The sequence below is a fragment of the Marmota flaviventris genome, chromosome 17 (assembly GCF_047511675.1).
Source record: "Marmota flaviventris isolate mMarFla1 chromosome 17, mMarFla1.hap1, whole genome shotgun sequence".
Taxonomy (NCBI): domain Eukaryota; kingdom Metazoa; phylum Chordata; class Mammalia; order Rodentia; family Sciuridae; genus Marmota; species Marmota flaviventris.
Window position 1 is genome coordinate 67,955,940 of NC_092514.1, and position 18,786 is coordinate 67,974,725.

The following is an 18,786-nucleotide window of genomic DNA, read 5'->3' on the forward strand; positions in this document are numbered from 1 at the left end:
TGAGGCCAGTTTCCTAGTGTATACTCTTTGTTCCTCTACATCCAGAGATCTTCTTTATCCAGAGAATGAAAATAAAAGTCATATCACATCAACCCCTCATTAATCAATCAACGTCAACACAAAAGCGTCTCTGGCTCATGGAGAGGAGAGCCACTGTCCATCTAACCTCACCACCTTACCCACCCCTACTCTCCACTTTCCTCCCTCATCACTGCCCTCTAGACATACACTTACCCTTTACTTGAAGAACAACTGACCATTTCCTTCTTGTGGCCTTTCTGTGACTACTCTACATAAACTCCAATTATACAACAGCCACCACTTTAACTCATGTAGCTTTATTATTTTATCATACAACTATTAAACTATTTATTTTCCCACTTTCACCCACCCAGTTGAATGTAAGCTCCATGAGGGTAGGGATTCATTTAATCTATATTTCTGGTGCCTGAAGTAGTTTCTTTCAGATAATGAATTTACAATAAGCATTTGTTTACTATGTATCTCTTTCCTAGGGGTACTTGGATGAAACTGTGAATTTCATAGAGAAGGCTCCCTCATTCTACCTTCTGAATAGGAGGGTAATGGGCCACCATCCTTACTGAAAGGAAATAGATGGACAAGGCTCTACCAAGCACTGTGATTTCCTATGGTCTACCTGTGGCTTTCAGGGGACCTGGAGTCACATATCCTATAATGGACGTAGGCATGGCATTAGAGTACCAGAGGCCTGGGGTATGTATAACAAGGTTGCTGTGTGCTGGGACATCAACAACAGAAACTCTAGCTACATGGCATATTCCAGTAGTGGTACCAGCAAATGCCTCCGTATACTTTTTCTCTGCCCCAAAAAGAAGTTAGGCCAGGTACATCTTAGGGGGGCTTAGTCCAAGAACACTACAACATAGTTTAGAATACCATCTTCCATGATACTTCGAGGTTAGAGAGACCTGCCATATTTGGAAGTGGAGCTAAAATCTGAATTCCTAAGCATTTGCCTAATGAACTAAATCACTGAAAATGGCTTATTTAAATGAGACCTATGGTTAAATATTTGATAAATTAAATGTTTAAACCAAAAGGAAGATGCCTATTAAATCACAAGAGACTAAAATATATTCCTTCATTTATAAAATGGAGAAGATTATATCACCCACCTCCAAGAATAGCTGTCAGTACTTAATGAGTTGATACATATGAACTTGTTAGGACAGTGCGTAACATGTAGTACCCATTGTAAGATGTTAGGATTATTTGTCAGTCAGAACCTAGGTTGGTATTTCCACCCAGCAGGTGGTAACCCATGGTAAACATTTCCTTTTTTTCTCTTTGCTACTGGGGATTGAACCCAGGGGCACTCTACCACTGAGTCTCATTACAGACTTTCTAATTTTATTTTGAGACAAGATCTCACTAAATTGTCATAGGCTGGCCTTGAACTAGCCATCCTCCTGTCTCAGGTTCCTGTCTCTGCCTGGGATTACAGGCATGTGCCACCATGTCTGGCTTGTTGAACACTTCTGTAAAATAAATAAGCTATGTTTTTTTTCTTGCAAAATAAATACATGTTCAAATCATCCAAAGGAGCTTATTAAAATTAAAACACAAAAAGAAACCTGTAGCAGAGACCTTGATACCTCACCTTCACCTGTTCTGCACTCTCCTAGTCTCAGTGAATCAGCTTATTAAACACACTTACCTGTCTTGAGATTCTTTTCTAACCTTAGAATTATGCTAAGGTCATGTTCAAAGCAAGCCAGAGGACCAGACAGTTAATGTACCTGGATCTAACCCTTAACCAATGATAGATAGAGAGCAGTACGTAATTACCCTAACTGCCTTACCCTTATGGTGACATGACTTAAATCTTTTCTCCCTACCCCTTCCTCTATGATATTGCACTTGAATTGCCTACAATACCTAAATTGCTTGACAATGCAAAATTCCTTGGCTTCCTTCCTTCCCTCTCTCATGTCTCCACTTTTTGCTGGTCCTTTCAGGGAAAGACTACCAAAAAATTTATTAAACTCAAATTCTTATCTCAAATTATTATTCTCAAATAATCCAGCCCAAGCAAAATTCAAGTCCATAAATAATGAAAATTGTTATAATAATGTGAACATTTGATCCTAAAGTTAATTCCATTGTAATGATATTTAAGTTACCTGGAAATTTACTTGTGCTTTCCAAAGGTAAAGTATATACAAGTTTTTCTTTATTTTCTAGTTTTAATTTAGCATCAGGGATATGATGATTAATGAAAGATGTGATTTGTCCTGGATCACTTATCTCATTCTTATACAAACTAACATTCAAAAGAAAAGAAAAAGCATTAGTATTTTCTATACTTTTAACACAGATGAGGTTTTTTAAATTCAATATTGAGAGCACTACTTTACTTGGCTTTATGAAATAAACAAAATGAGGAAAAAACAATAATCCACCGGTTTGAAAATATATAATCTATATATAAAAGGTATATAACCTCAGAATAATTACAAACAAACACATACATAACTTATTGTTATTAAAACTATATACCAAGTATAAAGATAAACAGAAGGAGATAAAAACATTTGACAGAAGTGTATCCTTTGGGGAACTTTATGAAGTTCATGAAGACAAACAACAGTAAGTGTTGACGAGGATGTGGGGAAAAAGCAAACTCACACATTGCTGGTGGGACTGTAAATTGGTACAACCAATCTGGAAAGTAGTATGAAGATTTCTTAAGAAACTTAGAAAGGCATTTGTTTTTTAGGGATTGGCTAGCTTCACTTAGCATAATCTGCTCTAATGCCATCCATTTCCCTGCAAATTCTATGATTTTGTCATTTTTTAATGCAGAGTAATACTCCATTGTGTATAAATGCCACATTTTTTTTATCCATTCGTCCATTGAAGGGCATCTAGGTTGGTTCCACAGTCTTGCTATTGTGAATTGTGCTGCTATGAACATCGATGTAGCAGTGTCCCTGTAGCATGCTCTTTTTAGGTCTTTAGGGAATAGACCAAGAAGGGGAATAGCTGGGTCAAATGGTGGCTCCATTAGGGACGAAGAGCAGGAGAAGAAGATTAACATTTAACAGGGATGACAGGTGGGGGGGAAAGGGAGAGAGAAGGGAAATTGCATGGAAATGGAAGGAGACCCTCAGGGTTATACAGTGGAGGGGGTAGAGAGAGAGGAGGGGAGGGGAGGGGAGAGGTGGGGAGGGGGGATGGTGGAGGATGGGAAAGGCAGCGGAGCACAACAGACACTAGTATGGCAATATGTAAATCAATGGATGTGTAACTGATGTGATTCTGCAATCTGTGTATGGGGTGAAGGTGGGAGTTCATAACCCACTTGAATCAAAGTGTGGAATATGATATGTCAAGAAATTTGTAATGTTTTGAACAACCAACAATAAAAAATTTAAAAAAAAAAGAAACTTAGAAAGGAACCATCATGTGATGCAGATATCCCACCCTCCACCTATATCCAAAGGACATAAAAACAGCAAACTAGAGGGACACAGCCATATCAATGTTTATAGCACCACAATTCACAATAGCTAAACTGTGGAACCAACCTAGATGCCCTTCAGTAGATGGATGGATTAAAAAAATGTGGCATATAACACAATGGAATGTTACTCAGCAATAAAAGAGAATAAAATCATGGCATTTGCAGGTCAATGGATGGAGTAAGAAAAGATAATGCTAAGTGAAGTTAGCCCATCCCCAAAAAACAAATGTCGAATGTTTTCTCTGATATAAGGTGACTGACTCATAGTGAGGTAGAGAAGGGGAGCAAGGGAGGAATAGAAAAATTCTAGATAGGGCAGAGGGATGGGAGGGGAAAGGAGGGGACAGGGGTTTAGCAATGATGATGGAATGTGATGAACATCATTATCAAAATTACATATATGAAGACATGAATTAGTGTGAATGTACTTTGTATACAACCAGAGATATGAAAAATTGTGCTCTATGTGTGTAATAAGAATTGTAATGCATGCCACTGTCATGTATTTAAAAAATAAAAGCAATTAAGAAAAAGAAATTATTGGCTCATAGAGAAACTTGGCCCACATCTATGTTTTGTTTGGCCATAGGTTTGGGCTTTTACAATTCTTTTAACCTAGACATACAGTTTTTAGTTAGACACTGGTCTCACCACTCTTTCACACCATATTTACTCCCTGTTGAAAATGGCTTTCAAAAATATTTGCCATTGAACCCTATGAAGGGGTGAAAATGTATGACCGGAATGTATAAATCCGCTTAGAAAAATGGAGAGTGGGAGGAAGGTAGAGATTTAGGCTGCACAGAACAGCTACCTATGGTACATGAAGCAGTCCTGATGAGACAAGGCAGCTTGGCTTGTAATGTTGACATTGTGCCCAGAACTAATATTAGAAAAGACACAAGGAGGCCGGAAAATAGGAACATCATTAGAAAACACTTACCAATCCGGTATAACTGTAATGAAGCATGAGAGCAGTTCACACTTGTAGCTGTCCAACTTTGTTATAAACCAGTACTGAAAACATACATATTCAGGCTTTTCCCAAAGTCTTTACCTTAAGTGATATCCAAGACCACATTTTCTCTTTAAAAAGACAGAAGATCCTGCACACTTCAGTTCCCCATTGGACATGATCACTTTTCTATCTGAGTAAAAAATGCAAGTGAGAAAGGATATTAGGAGTCATTTCTTTTCTCTCTAGAAAATATAGATGAGAAATTTAGCTCAGAATTCCAAAGGAGAAGTGTTGTATGGGACTTAAAGAATGAGTTAGACATCATTATCCTAAGTACATGTATGAAGACAGGAGTGGTGTGAAAATACTCTGTGTACTTGAAAAATTGTGCTCTATATGTGTAATATGAAATAAATTGCATTCTACCATCACATATGACAAATTAAAATAAATAAATAATTTAATAAAAAATAAAGCAAGAGGATGATTATAAAAATAAAGGTATACACTGAGTATTTTAATATTGAAACACACATTCACATTAATGCATTTGAACTCATTAACATCAATCTATTTCAGCACCTGCCAATATTTTCTAGGGTAAAATGCCACAAATTACATGGGTATATCCTTTACTCTGGATGCTAAAGGACAAGTGGCTATTTTTTAACCAAATATACATGAAAGAAGATTTGGATGTTTGAATGAACTATTAGGTAATTTGAAAAAAAATTAAAACCCTCAGACTTTGGAAAGTGGGCACGTGGCACTAATGAGAACAGGGATTTTACCCTGAGAACAAACATTTCTCCTAAATTTCCCCAACTTTTCATTGTGATACTGCAATAAAACCAACAATTACCAGCTAGAATGTCAGCCTCCTCCATGGACTGGGTACTGAAGAGGATCACATAATTCGCTCTACATTCCTTCAGGAAAGTCCACACTTGGTGCCTTGAAAAGGGATCTAATCCAGCAGTTGGTTCATCTAAAAGCAAAACCTACACAGAACAAAGAGATACAAAAACATCTCTCTATTCCACATTAACTATTTCCACATGATAGCATGAAAATTATAAATACCAATAAATAGTCAATCATTTGTCACCAATGTATTTATTCATTATACTTAGCAGATTCTCTTTAGATAAAGTACAAGGAGCGCTCTACCATATTTAGTGATAAAAGAGCTGACTCTTTATGACATTCTATCTGCTTTCTCCACTGTACATAATCTTACTCACTTGAGGATCTCCTAAAATGGCAATCCCAAAGGTCAGCATTCTTTTCTGTCCATCACTTAAATGTATAGCAAGATTATCCTGAATATTTTGCATGTCCAATTCCAATAAAATTTGTTGTACCTATACAAGAAAATACATAAAACTTAGAATATAAAATAATTCAGACTGTGAAATAATATCTCCCCATCAAAGTGGTAGATATTTTTTAGAGGACCTCTTTGCCTAAATTTTATTCACAACAGGACTGAGAAATCACTGATAAGAATTCTGTGGTCATGATTTAACTTGGTCAATGATCAGCAGCTTAATTAATCTAAGCATGCCTGTCTACCTCTTGTTCCACTTCCTGTGGTCGAATCCCTTTTATCTTAGCAAACAGGCTGAGGTTTTCCTTCACAGTGAGCATGTCGATTTGAACATTATTTTGAGGACAAACACCAGTTATTTTTCTGATTTCCTCCAAGTCTTGCATTTCAGAGAGGTTTTTATTATAGATGGTAACTGATCCTAAGAAAAGAAGTTAAAAATAATTTTATGTTGGCAAGATAATATATTTTATTATTTTGTAGAGATGTTATTCAAGAAAATATTGTCATATTCACAAATATCTAAAATAATGACTTATTAATAATTACTTATCATTTATAAGATAAATATATGCTTATAGTTGTACATATTTCCCATGAAATGTCACACAATGAAACAGAAAAGATATTCATGAAATTTGGGGAAATAAGAAATATATTCAAAATTATATAGTTTGGGGAAGCAACTTTTGTTTATTTGCTTGTTTGTTTCAGTACTGGGGATTAAACCCAGGGTGTTCTACCACTGAGCTATATCCCTGGCCCTTTTTAATTTTCTTTTGACTTAGGGGATCACTGAGTTTCTCAGCCTGGCCTGGAACTTGGATCCTCCTGCCTCACCCTCCAGAGTCACTGGGATTACAGGTGTGCGTCACCATGCCTAGCAGGGAAACAACTTTAGATTAACATTATCGCTCTCAAGCTTTTAAATTTTAAGTGAGAGAATCAAACATAAGACCTTGTTCTCTTATCAGACATGGTGTTTTGAGAGATATCTTTGTGCTCACCTTCTGTTGGAACAGACAATCCATTGAGGATGTTTAGGAGTGAAGATTTGCCAGCTCCACTGTGACCCAAAATTGCTGTGATCTGACCTTCATATATGTCAAAGAGCAAGCCTGTTTTAGCATAAGGTAGTAACATTACAAATAGAAGAGTATTAGGGTGGATCATAAACATAGAACAAGACAATCAAGTTTAATGGTATATTACTCAAGCACTCCAATACCTTAAAGCACACAAAATTCAATATTTACACTGGAGAATTATGCTAACTTAAATAATATGTTACTGATACAATAACAACAGTGAAATACATATCATGATTAAAATGATCCTACTGGTACAGTATACCAATGACTAGGATAACAGCAGCTAATGAAAAGGGTGTCCAAAATGGACCATTATAAGCATAAAGGTTAATAAAGTGATCTCTCAAATTTATCAGAAAGTTGAATTATTTAATAAATAATACTGAGACAACTACACAAATACTGTACAAATTTTATGTATGGTGTTGTAAATAAAAAGTACCCAGCCTTTTCAAGAGTAAGCAGAAAATAACATTGACGCTCTCCTGAAACTGACCCACATCACTGCAAAAATGAAATGCAAGCCTCAGTTTCCTCATCTGCAAAGTGAGGGAAACATCAAAATACTTTTCATAAAGTTAAGTGGAAAACATCCATGTAAATCACTTAGTATAATTCCCAGTACATACTGAATTCTCAAAGACCCTTAAGAGTTTTTTGCTATTCTTCCTATGGTTCTTGTAATTATTAATTATGTATGACTGTGAGAGTATAAATTCCTCCAATCATAAAGGGAAATGGTTTGAAATATGAGAAAAGAATCTTGAAAATATGGTTTCTTTGAATAGTTCTGCCTCTAGAAACTTATCTTCAGGTTATAATTAATGACCTTCATAAAGCCTGAACAAAGATAATCATACTAGTGTTTTCTATGATAGTGAAACTGAATTTTATACACTGGTGTGTTGATAAGTTAATCATGGTATCCATAAAACAGAATGTTATTTAGTCACTGAAAAACAGGATGTAGATAAGGAACTCAGAGTGTATTCTCAAAGGTGCTCCAGAGTTGCCACAGGGACTCTTTCTTGCAGAGCACAAAGCACAGAGAATGCAGCTTCCCACCTACTCCCGGAAGAACAACTCCACATGGCTCCAATTTGTACATATATTTTCATGTCCTGATCTCCATTTGTTTTCAATTTGTTAAGGTACTGCTAAAAATAGAAGAAATTCTTATGGAAGTTGAAGATGTTTAAACATAATACGAAGTGATGATTATTTTATGAGTACAAATATGTTGTGATGTGTTCGGAAATTTAAAGTATACATATAAATTACTCTAATATGCTGTTAGCCAAAATTAAACAAGTCACAGATCTAAATGGTATTTGATGAGAAAAGTCTATGCCTAGAGGGAAGAATAAACTTGCTCACAAAATACATTAATTTCTCAAAGTATAGAACTAATGTCAAAGGAATAAATAAGATTGAGTTATAGGATACTGTATTTGTTAGAGAAGAAACACAGTGTAAATACAATGAAGATAGTCCTTCATTGTTCTTCTCTACCTTAAAAGTTTTTTTTTAATATTTATTTTTCAGTTTTCGGTGGACACAACATCTTTATTTTATTTTTATGTGGTGCTGAGGATCGAACCCAGTGCCCCGCGCATGCCAGGCGAGCACGTTACTGCTTGAGCCACATCCCCAGGCCCCCATATTTTTTTTTCTTTTTTTTAATTGTTTGCTCAAAACATTACAATGATCTTGACATATCATATTTTATACATTTGATTCAAGTGGGTTATGAATTCTTATTTTTTATCTTTTGTAAATATAATTTCTATTCCACTTAAGGATTATTTTTAATAAAAGAAAATTGTTCTCTAGAAAAAATACTTGTTAAATTTAATGCTTACACAAACCATATTTTTAAGAATATCTAATATCAAAATATATTTGTTCAAAGTTATAAACGATGTTTGTCTCAGTATATTGACTTGCAAATTTAATTCACTATCAATGTTTTTACCCGTCCTATTTTAGTTAATTACTGCACCAGAGCATAAAAACTATGTAAATTCCCTGACTGGGAAAAAATTTTATCAGATTTTAGTCCAGAAGTTATACAAATTTAAAATATTATCTATAGTACAATAATCTAAGAACAAAATAAAATGACAGTTTTCATTTTATATTCCATTTTTGTTAGTTAATAGACCCATGAAGTATCTAGAGTTTTATAGCACTATTTTAGTAATGATTAATGTCCTAATGGTAGAATTGAATTCGATTATTTATACTTTTTTCTTTTTTCTTTTCTTTTTTGTTGATATTTTTAAATCTTGCACATTAAATTTTACATATTTTTTGCAATAACAGTGAAAAAATGAAATGTTTTTCTTTACCTTTCAAAGCTTTCACATTTCCAGACTTTGGTTTATATTCCTTTTTAACATTTCTAATCCTGAAATAACAAAAGGGATGCTTACTTAGCCAAGACAGAAGTAAAAATAGCATAGATCATGAATAAACCTGCTGTAGAGATAGATGTCACTGGCCACTTGTGTGAAATAAAAGATGGCAATGCCAGGCTAGTCAGAAAGACAGGACTTTGCAATGAATTATTTCCTCTGACACAGAAAAATAAAAGAATCTTTCTAGAAAGTCAAAATTAAACAACTAATCATTTGTTTAGAAAAGTAGGAAACTCTGTAATTATCATTTCTTCCTCTGGTTTTATCCTTCGTCTCCCATCCCTTCCTTTCTTATCCAATAGTCAGAGCCTCTGTCATTTACACCTTCTAGAGTGTTCTAATACTTGCCTTTGAACTCTAACTCTGATTTAGATATGATGCAGTTTCTCTCCTCCCATTATCTTACACTATTATCAAAATAAAAATGTAAACTTGCCATTTCTGCTTCATTTCCTTCTCTTTATTCTTCACTTTCACTCAGATCTCAACCACACATTCCAGGCACCTCTTTTTAATAAAATCATGAGTAACCACCTATTTACCAAATGCAATAAATGTTTTCTCATCCTGGATTACTGGATGATGAGTTTCCATCAATGACTTCCTCTTTGTTCAGTGCCTACATTCCAACATTATCTTGTGCTTCACAGGTTCCTCCATGTATTCTGTGGATCATCTTACCTATACTCTCTGAGTGTGTTATCTCATCCATTCTTACGGTTTCAACACTAACCCAATCTTGACTCTATCCTCTCTCCCCACCCCACCTCTATGTCTGTCTGATTCTGGATCTCTCTCTCTCTCTCTCTCTCTCTCTCTCTCTCTCTCACACACACACACACACACACACACACACACACACACAACTAAATCAGAATTATTCAACTTGAATACATTGTAATACCAAGACAACTGATGCCTGTGAACTAACTCAAAGATTCACATTAGATCCATATTAATTGATTTGGGGTGAAGATTGAGGACTGGGATACTATGAAAGTCTCCCAAGTGATTCTAATGTGAAGCTATGTTTGAGAAAAAACTGCTCTAAACTTGCAGATCCAGAACAGATCTCATTTCCTTTCCCACCTAAACCCATTCCACTACCATTCTGGATCATACTTAGCAGTATGGACATTCAGCTGTTTTCTTCATAATTATTGCTCAGACTCATCCATCACCCATGTAACCAATTATATTTCTTGTAAAATTTAACTCTTAAATAGCTATCATGTTGAGACGGTCTCCCTAGATCCCTACTAATCGATCTTGTTTAGTCCTTTATCAGTTCTCCTATTGTATACTGCCTCTAATTTTTTCTCCTCTTCTTAATTATTCCTCTTAGAATTCATGCTTTAAAGAGAAAATAGGTTGTTGTTTTTAAAAATCATCTTAATTATTCTTCAACATTCCTCAGGATTTCCTCATGAGCCTCAGAGGGAATATCAAGACTCTTCCATATGACATAAAGCTGCCTCTTATGGTCTCTCTCTCCTGTGACATCTTTTGGCATCCTTTGCCTCATGTTTTATGTGTGAGAATCACTATACTACCTGTTACATGCAGCACCGTCCTTAGAGCTCTGGTTTTTGTCTGCTAGATGTGCACATGTATAACTCCCACATGTGTGTACACACACACACACACACACACCTTTACATATACAAAACACCTTAGAACAAAATCATCATTTTACCTTGCTTATTCTTAAAAGGTTGTTCATGGCAGCCTTGTTTATAAAAGCAAAAATCAAAAATAATCAAAGTATCCTTCTTTTAAAGAGAGAGAAGTAAGCCAAGAGACTCATGTCTTAAAATATTACACAAAAGTTAAAATCAGTATGTTAACTATAGTTATCACTATAACTACGGAACAGATTGACAATACCAAATTCATCATCATTGCCACTTACAAAAAGGTATAAAGAGAATGTTACAGTGAAATCAAAGGAAGCTTTAAATGAAAATGATATATCCAATTAAAAAATACTGAGCAAGAAACTTAACCTTTCAATAGTTCACTTTTCTAATTTTAAAATAGAGAAAATGGAAGTACCTGCCTTACAAGTTTAATTCTTAGTAAGAATTAAGTACAAATCTGGTAGATAGTAAGTACTATATAAATATCTGCAAAGTAAACGAATTGTTGATATTTAAAGCTCTGATTCCTTGACTTTGCAACTTTGTAGGAAAAAAAATCTACAGGGCTTTTTAAAATCCACAAATACTTGGATTCAGTGGTTGTAATTCAAGTAATTCTAATTCAAGAAGGAAAGTCCAAGAACACAGATATTTTAAGTGCTCCTTATATGGTCCAGGTACCTACCAATTCTCTTAACAATATTATGAAGTGGATATTAGTCTGGTTTCACAGAAGACACTGAGACTTGAGAAACTTACTTGTTTTTCCAAGGTTACACATCAAATAAGAAACAATTGTGATGCAAGGCTCTAAGAAATTTCTGATTCCAAATTTCTTACTTCTTCCATCCTATAAGCCAGACAAAACTATGAAAGGAAGGGTTCAGAGAATGAAAATAGCAAGTATAAAAAGAGGTAGGGCACAAGAGACAGAAGCAGAAAAGCAGACAAGGTGGAGCATGACTTGGTAACATTGTATGGAGAGGGTCGAAGGAAATCCTCCTTTCAGGTAGCAGTTAGGAGAAACTGGTGGTGGCTGGCCTTGGAATAGTGCAAAGTGATGTTGACCAGTTCCTTTCCCTTCAATATTTGGCCTCAGGCTCACCTCAGTGCTATTGGTTAACCATTCCTTAGCCTGGTACTCATGAATTATGGTTACCTGATGGCTTCTTTTCCTTGGAATTCAGAAGCTATGGGTTCAAAATAACCATCAGAGGGATGCTCGGGATCCAGGTCTTTCTCAATGACCGTATTATCAGTCCTTCGGTGTCGGAAACAAGATGATGAACTCAGGAAAAATAATGGAGAATAGCGGTGCTCATTTCCATCTAATTAATCAATAGGCAATATAATATCAGATCACTAATATGAATACAAGGTTTCCCCTGAACAATCTAGAATATCATAAATTTTTAAACATCGTAGAAAAATTCTTTTCTTTCCACTTGCTATTATTCAGAAGAAAAGTTGTTAATAAAGTAAACAATGAAAATTCAAAAGAAATAACATTGCAAAAGTTAAAACATATAATGGAACTTTTAACAAAATATAGATCAAAGGTTTAAATAAAATGTGATCCTAAAAGTATTTAGAAGAATGAATGAAATGAAATATTGGGAAAATATAAAATCTCAATATGGCACATAAAAGTAATTAGAAACAGCTTTATGAACTTAAATAATTTGACCATAGCAATACAGTGGAACCTAATACTGAAATCCAAGTATTTGCATATAGGTACACGAATGAAATAAACATGAAGAAATCATATTAGTTCAGGATAAATATGGTCGTGTTTTCAATTTTTTTTTTCTAGATTAAAAAATGAAGTAGTATTTGTTATTAAGGGCCGTCAGTATAAAACAGAAGTAACCAAAATAGAGAAATACATACTAGTAAATACACAGAATATATAAGACAATATTAACTGTAGTCAAAGCAGAAAGAATATACAAGAATAAGATTATGTATTGGGAAAGCATTGAGTCTAGTGAGTGTGCAGGTATTCTTGGCTTACTGAAATTTTTTGGTTGTTTGCAAGATAAAGACAATATGACTGTCTGTAAATATTTCTGTAAATTTGAATAGTACATGATAATGTTGAAAATATTGCTAAACAAATATTTATTAATAAGCATTTCCAAAGCCAAATCACTTTTAAGAAATTTCTGCTTGTTCTGACACAAATCCTAATTATCACTCTTTGAAAATACTTTTCAAGGATACTTGAAAAACTAACATTATTTCATTACTACATAATAATAATGTTATATAATTAGCATTATCATGTAATTATAACATTATATGGAAGTCAGAAGAATAATTATTTTTATGTAAAATTTCTTTGGATAACTAAAACTCTGAAGTAAAAATAAAGAGTACATTAGCTCTGAGATGAGAAATTTTTTTCATTTCTAAAAATAGATTTGCATAACTTTAAGAAAAACTATTTGATGTGATCATTAACTGGAGATGTCAGAGAAAAAAACACCATTACTTACAGGGTAAGATTTTGTCAAAGTACAGTGCCAGCATCAAGTAGATAAGACCATCAAAAGCCAACACAGAAAATGTTGCTAGCATTGTATATGATTCTCCTGAGGGGTCAGGGAAAACTACTCCATTCAAGTTATAATCCAGATGAAGAATCTAAGATTTCAACAAAAATCATAATATATCTTTAAGTTAGTAAATACATAAGTTGCATAAAGAATTGTTAGAACTATTACTTTCAGAATTATTAGAATTACTATTATTATTATCATTAGAACAAGAATTATCATTACTAACTAGCTTTTTAAATAACTATTAATTAGTCAAACATATAAATAAGCAAATAAAACAATTAGAAAAAAATATCCATTTTATAATGACTAAAAGAATATTATAAGGAAACTCTGGTTTCTAAAAGACAATGTTCTAAGTATAAAAATTTAAATTAGGACTTGTGCTTGTTTTTATAAAATCACTATGGTTTAGCAAAATGTCTTCAATGTAACAAATGAAACAGATCTTAAAAAGAACGTGAAAAACTCCTGAAGCACCTAATTAGTACAACGATAAGAGAACTTTTTCAAAGTTACTTTTAAAATAGAAAACTACTTAAAGGCTCTTGGTTGAAGATAGTGCTAATTATAATAAGTCATGAAATATCAAGTTCTTTTGAAAGTTCAATAATTAATTAGCAATGCTTTTACCTGAGTCATTCCAGCTCTTAAGGCGAAAGGGCTACAAATACTCAAAATCCACTGTACAGATGGAGGAAGTTGTTTATAGAAGGCAGTGAATCCCACAAACCCCCAAAAGAGGGTGAGGAGAAACACAAACAAATTTGTGAGGACAGCTTTCTGTAACAGCACGCTCATCAGGAATGATAAAGCTAGCTGAAAGAGAGAACACACTTACTTAGCTATGGCAGACATTTACTTCACTGAGAACCACTGGTATAAGGATCTCTATATCATGAAAAATATTTAACGGTGAGAATGAACATAGTAAGGCATAGTGATTCTGTTCTGCTCACAGTTGTTGTTCTTCTTCTTCTTCTTCTTTTTTTTTTTTTTAAGGGGATCCTTATTGACCTTACTCAGTGGACTTTTGTTGCTGAGGAAGTGGGCGGAAGCTGAAAGATCTGAGGATATGGTACAAATATAAACTCGGAAAAATTAAAATGAATTAATATTCTAAGGAAGGGTTTCTATCTACACACCTACTGCAGAAATCATTCAGGCAGGTAGAAGAATTAGAGGCTCTTGTTCAGAGAAGAAAGAGGGAGTAGCATGGAATGAATTTAGGAGAGTGATAACTAGGAATGGCTACAATGGCACACACACTCGACATAAAAGAAGGGACTGTACTAACCTACAGGGACACTAATATTCACTATTTGTAGCTAAGAACTCAAGTGTAGACAGTGTAAATAAACATATGAACTTACCAAAGACAAGCCATATAAGAATAAGAGTGTAAATATGACCATAAAGCCAGTCATGAGTATAACTTGGGTGGATGTTATGATAATTGTAATGAATATGGAAATGATGAAGATGAAGGCGGTATACATTAAACCCCAGGACAACCTAAGCAAAGACAAAAAGTTACTTAAATTATTTTAACTTCCTTAAGAAATGTTTTGGATATCTAAAGTCATCTAAAGAATAACAATGATTCCCCTTATACCTGTAACCTAGGTTAATAGCTATAATATCAATATGACAGAAACTCACTGCACATCCATTTCCCGATTATGATTCTCCCATGAAAGTAACCAGTTTTCTAAATGTACTGTTCATAATTCTCACATAGTTTGATTGCCTTATCACAGAAAGATGATGGATATTGAATACTGGCACAGGCCCAACCAATGGGAAAGGATGCCACAACCAATTAAGAGACTGTATAGAGCACCATGGCTTTGCTGATGCTTACCAGTTAGGCATCAGCTCTATAGGCATGCACAGTATAAATAATATGAACGTAATATAAGTAGTACTGTATTTATTCTTCTGTGACTTGCCTCCATCATTTGACATTAACAATATTACACACTGCTATATAATAGTTTATAGCTTGAATATATCCTAGTTTTCTCCTGCCCATGGACATTTAGATTTCTTCCATTTGTTTTCTACAACAACATTGCTAAGAATTTGTCTTTTCTGGGAAAATGCATAAGAACATCTCTAAGATGAAGTTGTTGAATTAAAAAAGATAAGCATTTGGTATCTTCAGCTTTATTAGATATTATCAAATTGTCCTAATTGTAGAATTGGAAGGAAACTTAACAGATGCTGGTCAAATAACTCAAGTCTAACATCAGGGATATATGATAATTATTAAGGGTCTCCACAGGTAGCACGTCCACTCTCTTTAATAGTTGAAATCCATAACTTCACTAATCCCATGTATTCTTCCTATTCATACTCATGATTTCTTTACTGCAACTGACATGAATTATGGTATACCTTTACATTTGCATGCTGCTTTGTGTGTGCCCGTGTTCCCATTTTTATGAGTATATATTAGACACGGTATCAGATTTTAGATCTAGAAAGACTACAGTGTGCCTTATCCCAAGGGCCTTATTTTATAAATAATAAAGCTGCAATCCTTTTATTGGTTAGTGGCCTTATTCAGGGCCACAAAGTAAAACCAGTATCAAGGCGCATATGTAGCACTCTCTCCAGAGTTTGTCCCTCTACTTAAAACTGCATAATTAAGAATATAACAACTGAAGAATATAAAAAAAATATTAAAACCAGGACCTTGATTCAATATGTCCCAGTAGAACATGTATATACTAGATTTATGATTTACTTGACTTTTTAAATTTCACATCATTACAATGATTCAGCCTGTGCGAGAAGCATCAGCAATTTTGAAAAGCATAACACATTCTTCAGAATCCACTTCCTGAGTACAGAAGGGAACTACTTTAAGTAGGAATTGAAAAACCACAATGTAGGAGAATTACAAGTGAAAGAGATTATAATATTACTTAAAAATAGAACCAGTTACAGGAGTGAAGAAAGGAATCTTGGGAAAGATATAAAACTACAAAAACCCTCATGCTGAAAATAAAGCAATTTAGAGATCATATTAAAGAATAAATAGTGATTACTTTTCACATTTATGACATGACTAAAAGAGTGTTATATAATTTGTTTCAAATAGACATATTTGGAACTTAGTAGAAACATTTCAGAATCTTTTTCTGTCTTTGTTTTAAGGAGATATATATATATATATATATATATATATATATATATATATATATATATATAGAGAGAGAGAGAGAGAGAGAGAGAGAGAGAGAGAGAGAAAGAGATATTTATTTTGCTACATTTTAGGTGGATGCATACCAAGAAATTATCCTGAGAATGAATTCACACCTACATGTGTAATACTTTTCTGACTTTAATATTGGATTGACTGGCACCTACCTGATCTCAGGTGACTACTGTCATTCTGTTCCATAAGACATGCCCTGGACTTAAAGTAGGTGTTAACCCCTTTTATATGAGTTCCCTCTCTCTTCCACCTAACAGATTTTGTGATTGGCTATTTCTATTTCTAAATGTTTCACTACAAAAAAAGTATTTTATCTATCTTAAGACATGATTTCCTCTTTTTCTATTTCACAATTCATTCATATTAGAATTAAAAATCACTGTTAGTAAATATATTTTATAGATAATAAAAATCTCTTACACCTTTATTTAATTTCAGGGAATATATGGCCTTTAAAGGATTGTTCAAATAATAATTTTCATCCATTCCAAGTAGTTCCATATGTATAAAGAATATTTCCTTGATATGAGGACCATGTAGAGATTCAAAAAATATGTTTATATTTCCTTTGGGGTAAAGTTAATACATTATTTTTCCTTTTCTCCTTTTGCTAGGCAGTATGAATTTTGTCACTGAAGTCTTACAAAATTGTGTTTTGACTTTTTGGGAATGTAGAGCTTGCATGATTTTCACTTCTATCTACTAATCTCTTCTATTAATTTTTTTTTTTTAGTTTTCGGTGGATACAACATCCTTATTTTATTTTTATGTGGTGCTGAGGATCGAACCCAGTGGCCCACCCATGCCAGGTGAGCGCGCTACCGCTTGAGCCACATCCCCAGCCCCTCTATTAATGTTTTACCTATCTTTGTTTCTATGTAATTATTTGTTTCACTATGATATAAATACATAAGTATATACATTCAGATATGTATATGCATATATGTGTTTATATTCGAACATATATATTTCAAAATTTAAATTATGTGTGGAATGGGGCAAGATATAAATACTATATTACATGAAGCAAATGCTCTTATGAGGCCCCTCCAATATGTCAGTGTAAGTGTTGTATTTCCTGGGCACATTCCATATACTACTTCATTTAACAACATATGATATTTCCTTGCTCCAAAAAATATATGCTTGGGGCCCAGCCTCTGAACATAATTTAGCCTTTATAGGACCACACTTTCGTCTTCAACATGAGGAAGCAGGGAGAAATCAGCTGATAGTTGTGGGTAGATCAATTAGGAGAGGTGTCTTCAGGACACTTTGGGAAAGTCACACGCTCAATATATACCTGTAGTTGGGCAACCCTTTTTCATTTTAACTCTCCTTGTTTACAAACTGGAAGGGAGTTCTTCTATCACAGAGTTACCTTAAGATATTCATGGCATAGAAAAAATTGCTCAGCAAATTGTAATCATTATTTTCCATGACAAAATTTAACAAAGACTAAATCAAGAAGTCAGAGCAAAAGATAATGTAGTTACTGTATCAAGAGTAAACAATGGTATTTTGAAGCAATAACATTTTTTTTTTGCTTCAGAGTTTCCATTTATTAACTGGAACTACTTGAATTTATCACTCACCAGAAAGCTGAATCATGTAGACCCATCATTTTCATCAATTCCTTACAATTTTTCCTCTCTTTTGTAATATTGAGTGATACAAAATATGTAAATGGGAAAAAATAAAGCAAACAGTATAAAATGAACATCTCACATTGAAAAATGTCTTTAGAAATAAAGGGTAATGTCTTCATATTTATGGCAGTGACTGACATCAACTCATCTATCACAGAGTGATTTGTTGTGACCTAAAGAAGGATTTAAACAAATATGAATCATTATTTAAGGAACAAAACTGCTGAAATCAGCATCAGTGTTGCAGTTTGTACTTATAACAATTTCAATATTCTACTGTTACTATATAAGATTTTACATTAGGGGAAAATGAGTGACTAGTAAAATGGACCTCTCTGTAAATTCCTGCAGTTTACTGATTTTAGAACTACTAAAAAACTAAAAGTTTGAAAATACTCTG

At 33.8% G+C, this 18,786-nt stretch overlaps 1 protein-coding gene across 3 annotated transcripts in view; it reads right to left on the reverse strand.

Moving 5' to 3' along the window:
* The window catches only part of LOC114101288 (ATP-binding cassette sub-family A member 6-like), a 59,176-nt gene that overhangs the window by 33,436 nt on the left and 6,954 nt on the right, over positions 1–18,786 (reverse strand). For all 3 annotated transcript variants that reach the window (XR_011705122.1, XM_071603794.1, XM_071603795.1), the window contains exons 7-18: positions 18,333–18,559; positions 14,885–15,026; positions 14,145–14,330; positions 13,449–13,596; positions 12,107–12,275; positions 9,239–9,297; positions 6,804–6,914; positions 6,042–6,217; positions 5,711–5,830; positions 5,329–5,467; positions 4,566–4,656; positions 2,166–2,305 (exon numbers count right to left, since the gene is read on the reverse strand). Coding sequence is in view for 2 of the 3 variants with exons in the window: in XM_071603794.1 (XP_071459895.1) it covers positions 2,166–2,305; positions 4,566–4,656; positions 5,329–5,467; positions 5,711–5,830; positions 6,042–6,217; positions 6,804–6,914; positions 9,239–9,297; positions 12,107–12,275; positions 13,449–13,596; positions 14,145–14,330; positions 14,885–15,026; positions 18,333–18,559 (1,708 nt within the window). In the remaining variant the exon portion in view is untranslated. The remainder of the gene's footprint in view (positions 1–2,165; positions 2,306–4,565; positions 4,657–5,328; positions 5,468–5,710; positions 5,831–6,041; positions 6,218–6,803; positions 6,915–9,238; positions 9,298–12,106; positions 12,276–13,448; positions 13,597–14,144; positions 14,331–14,884; positions 15,027–18,332; positions 18,560–18,786) is intronic.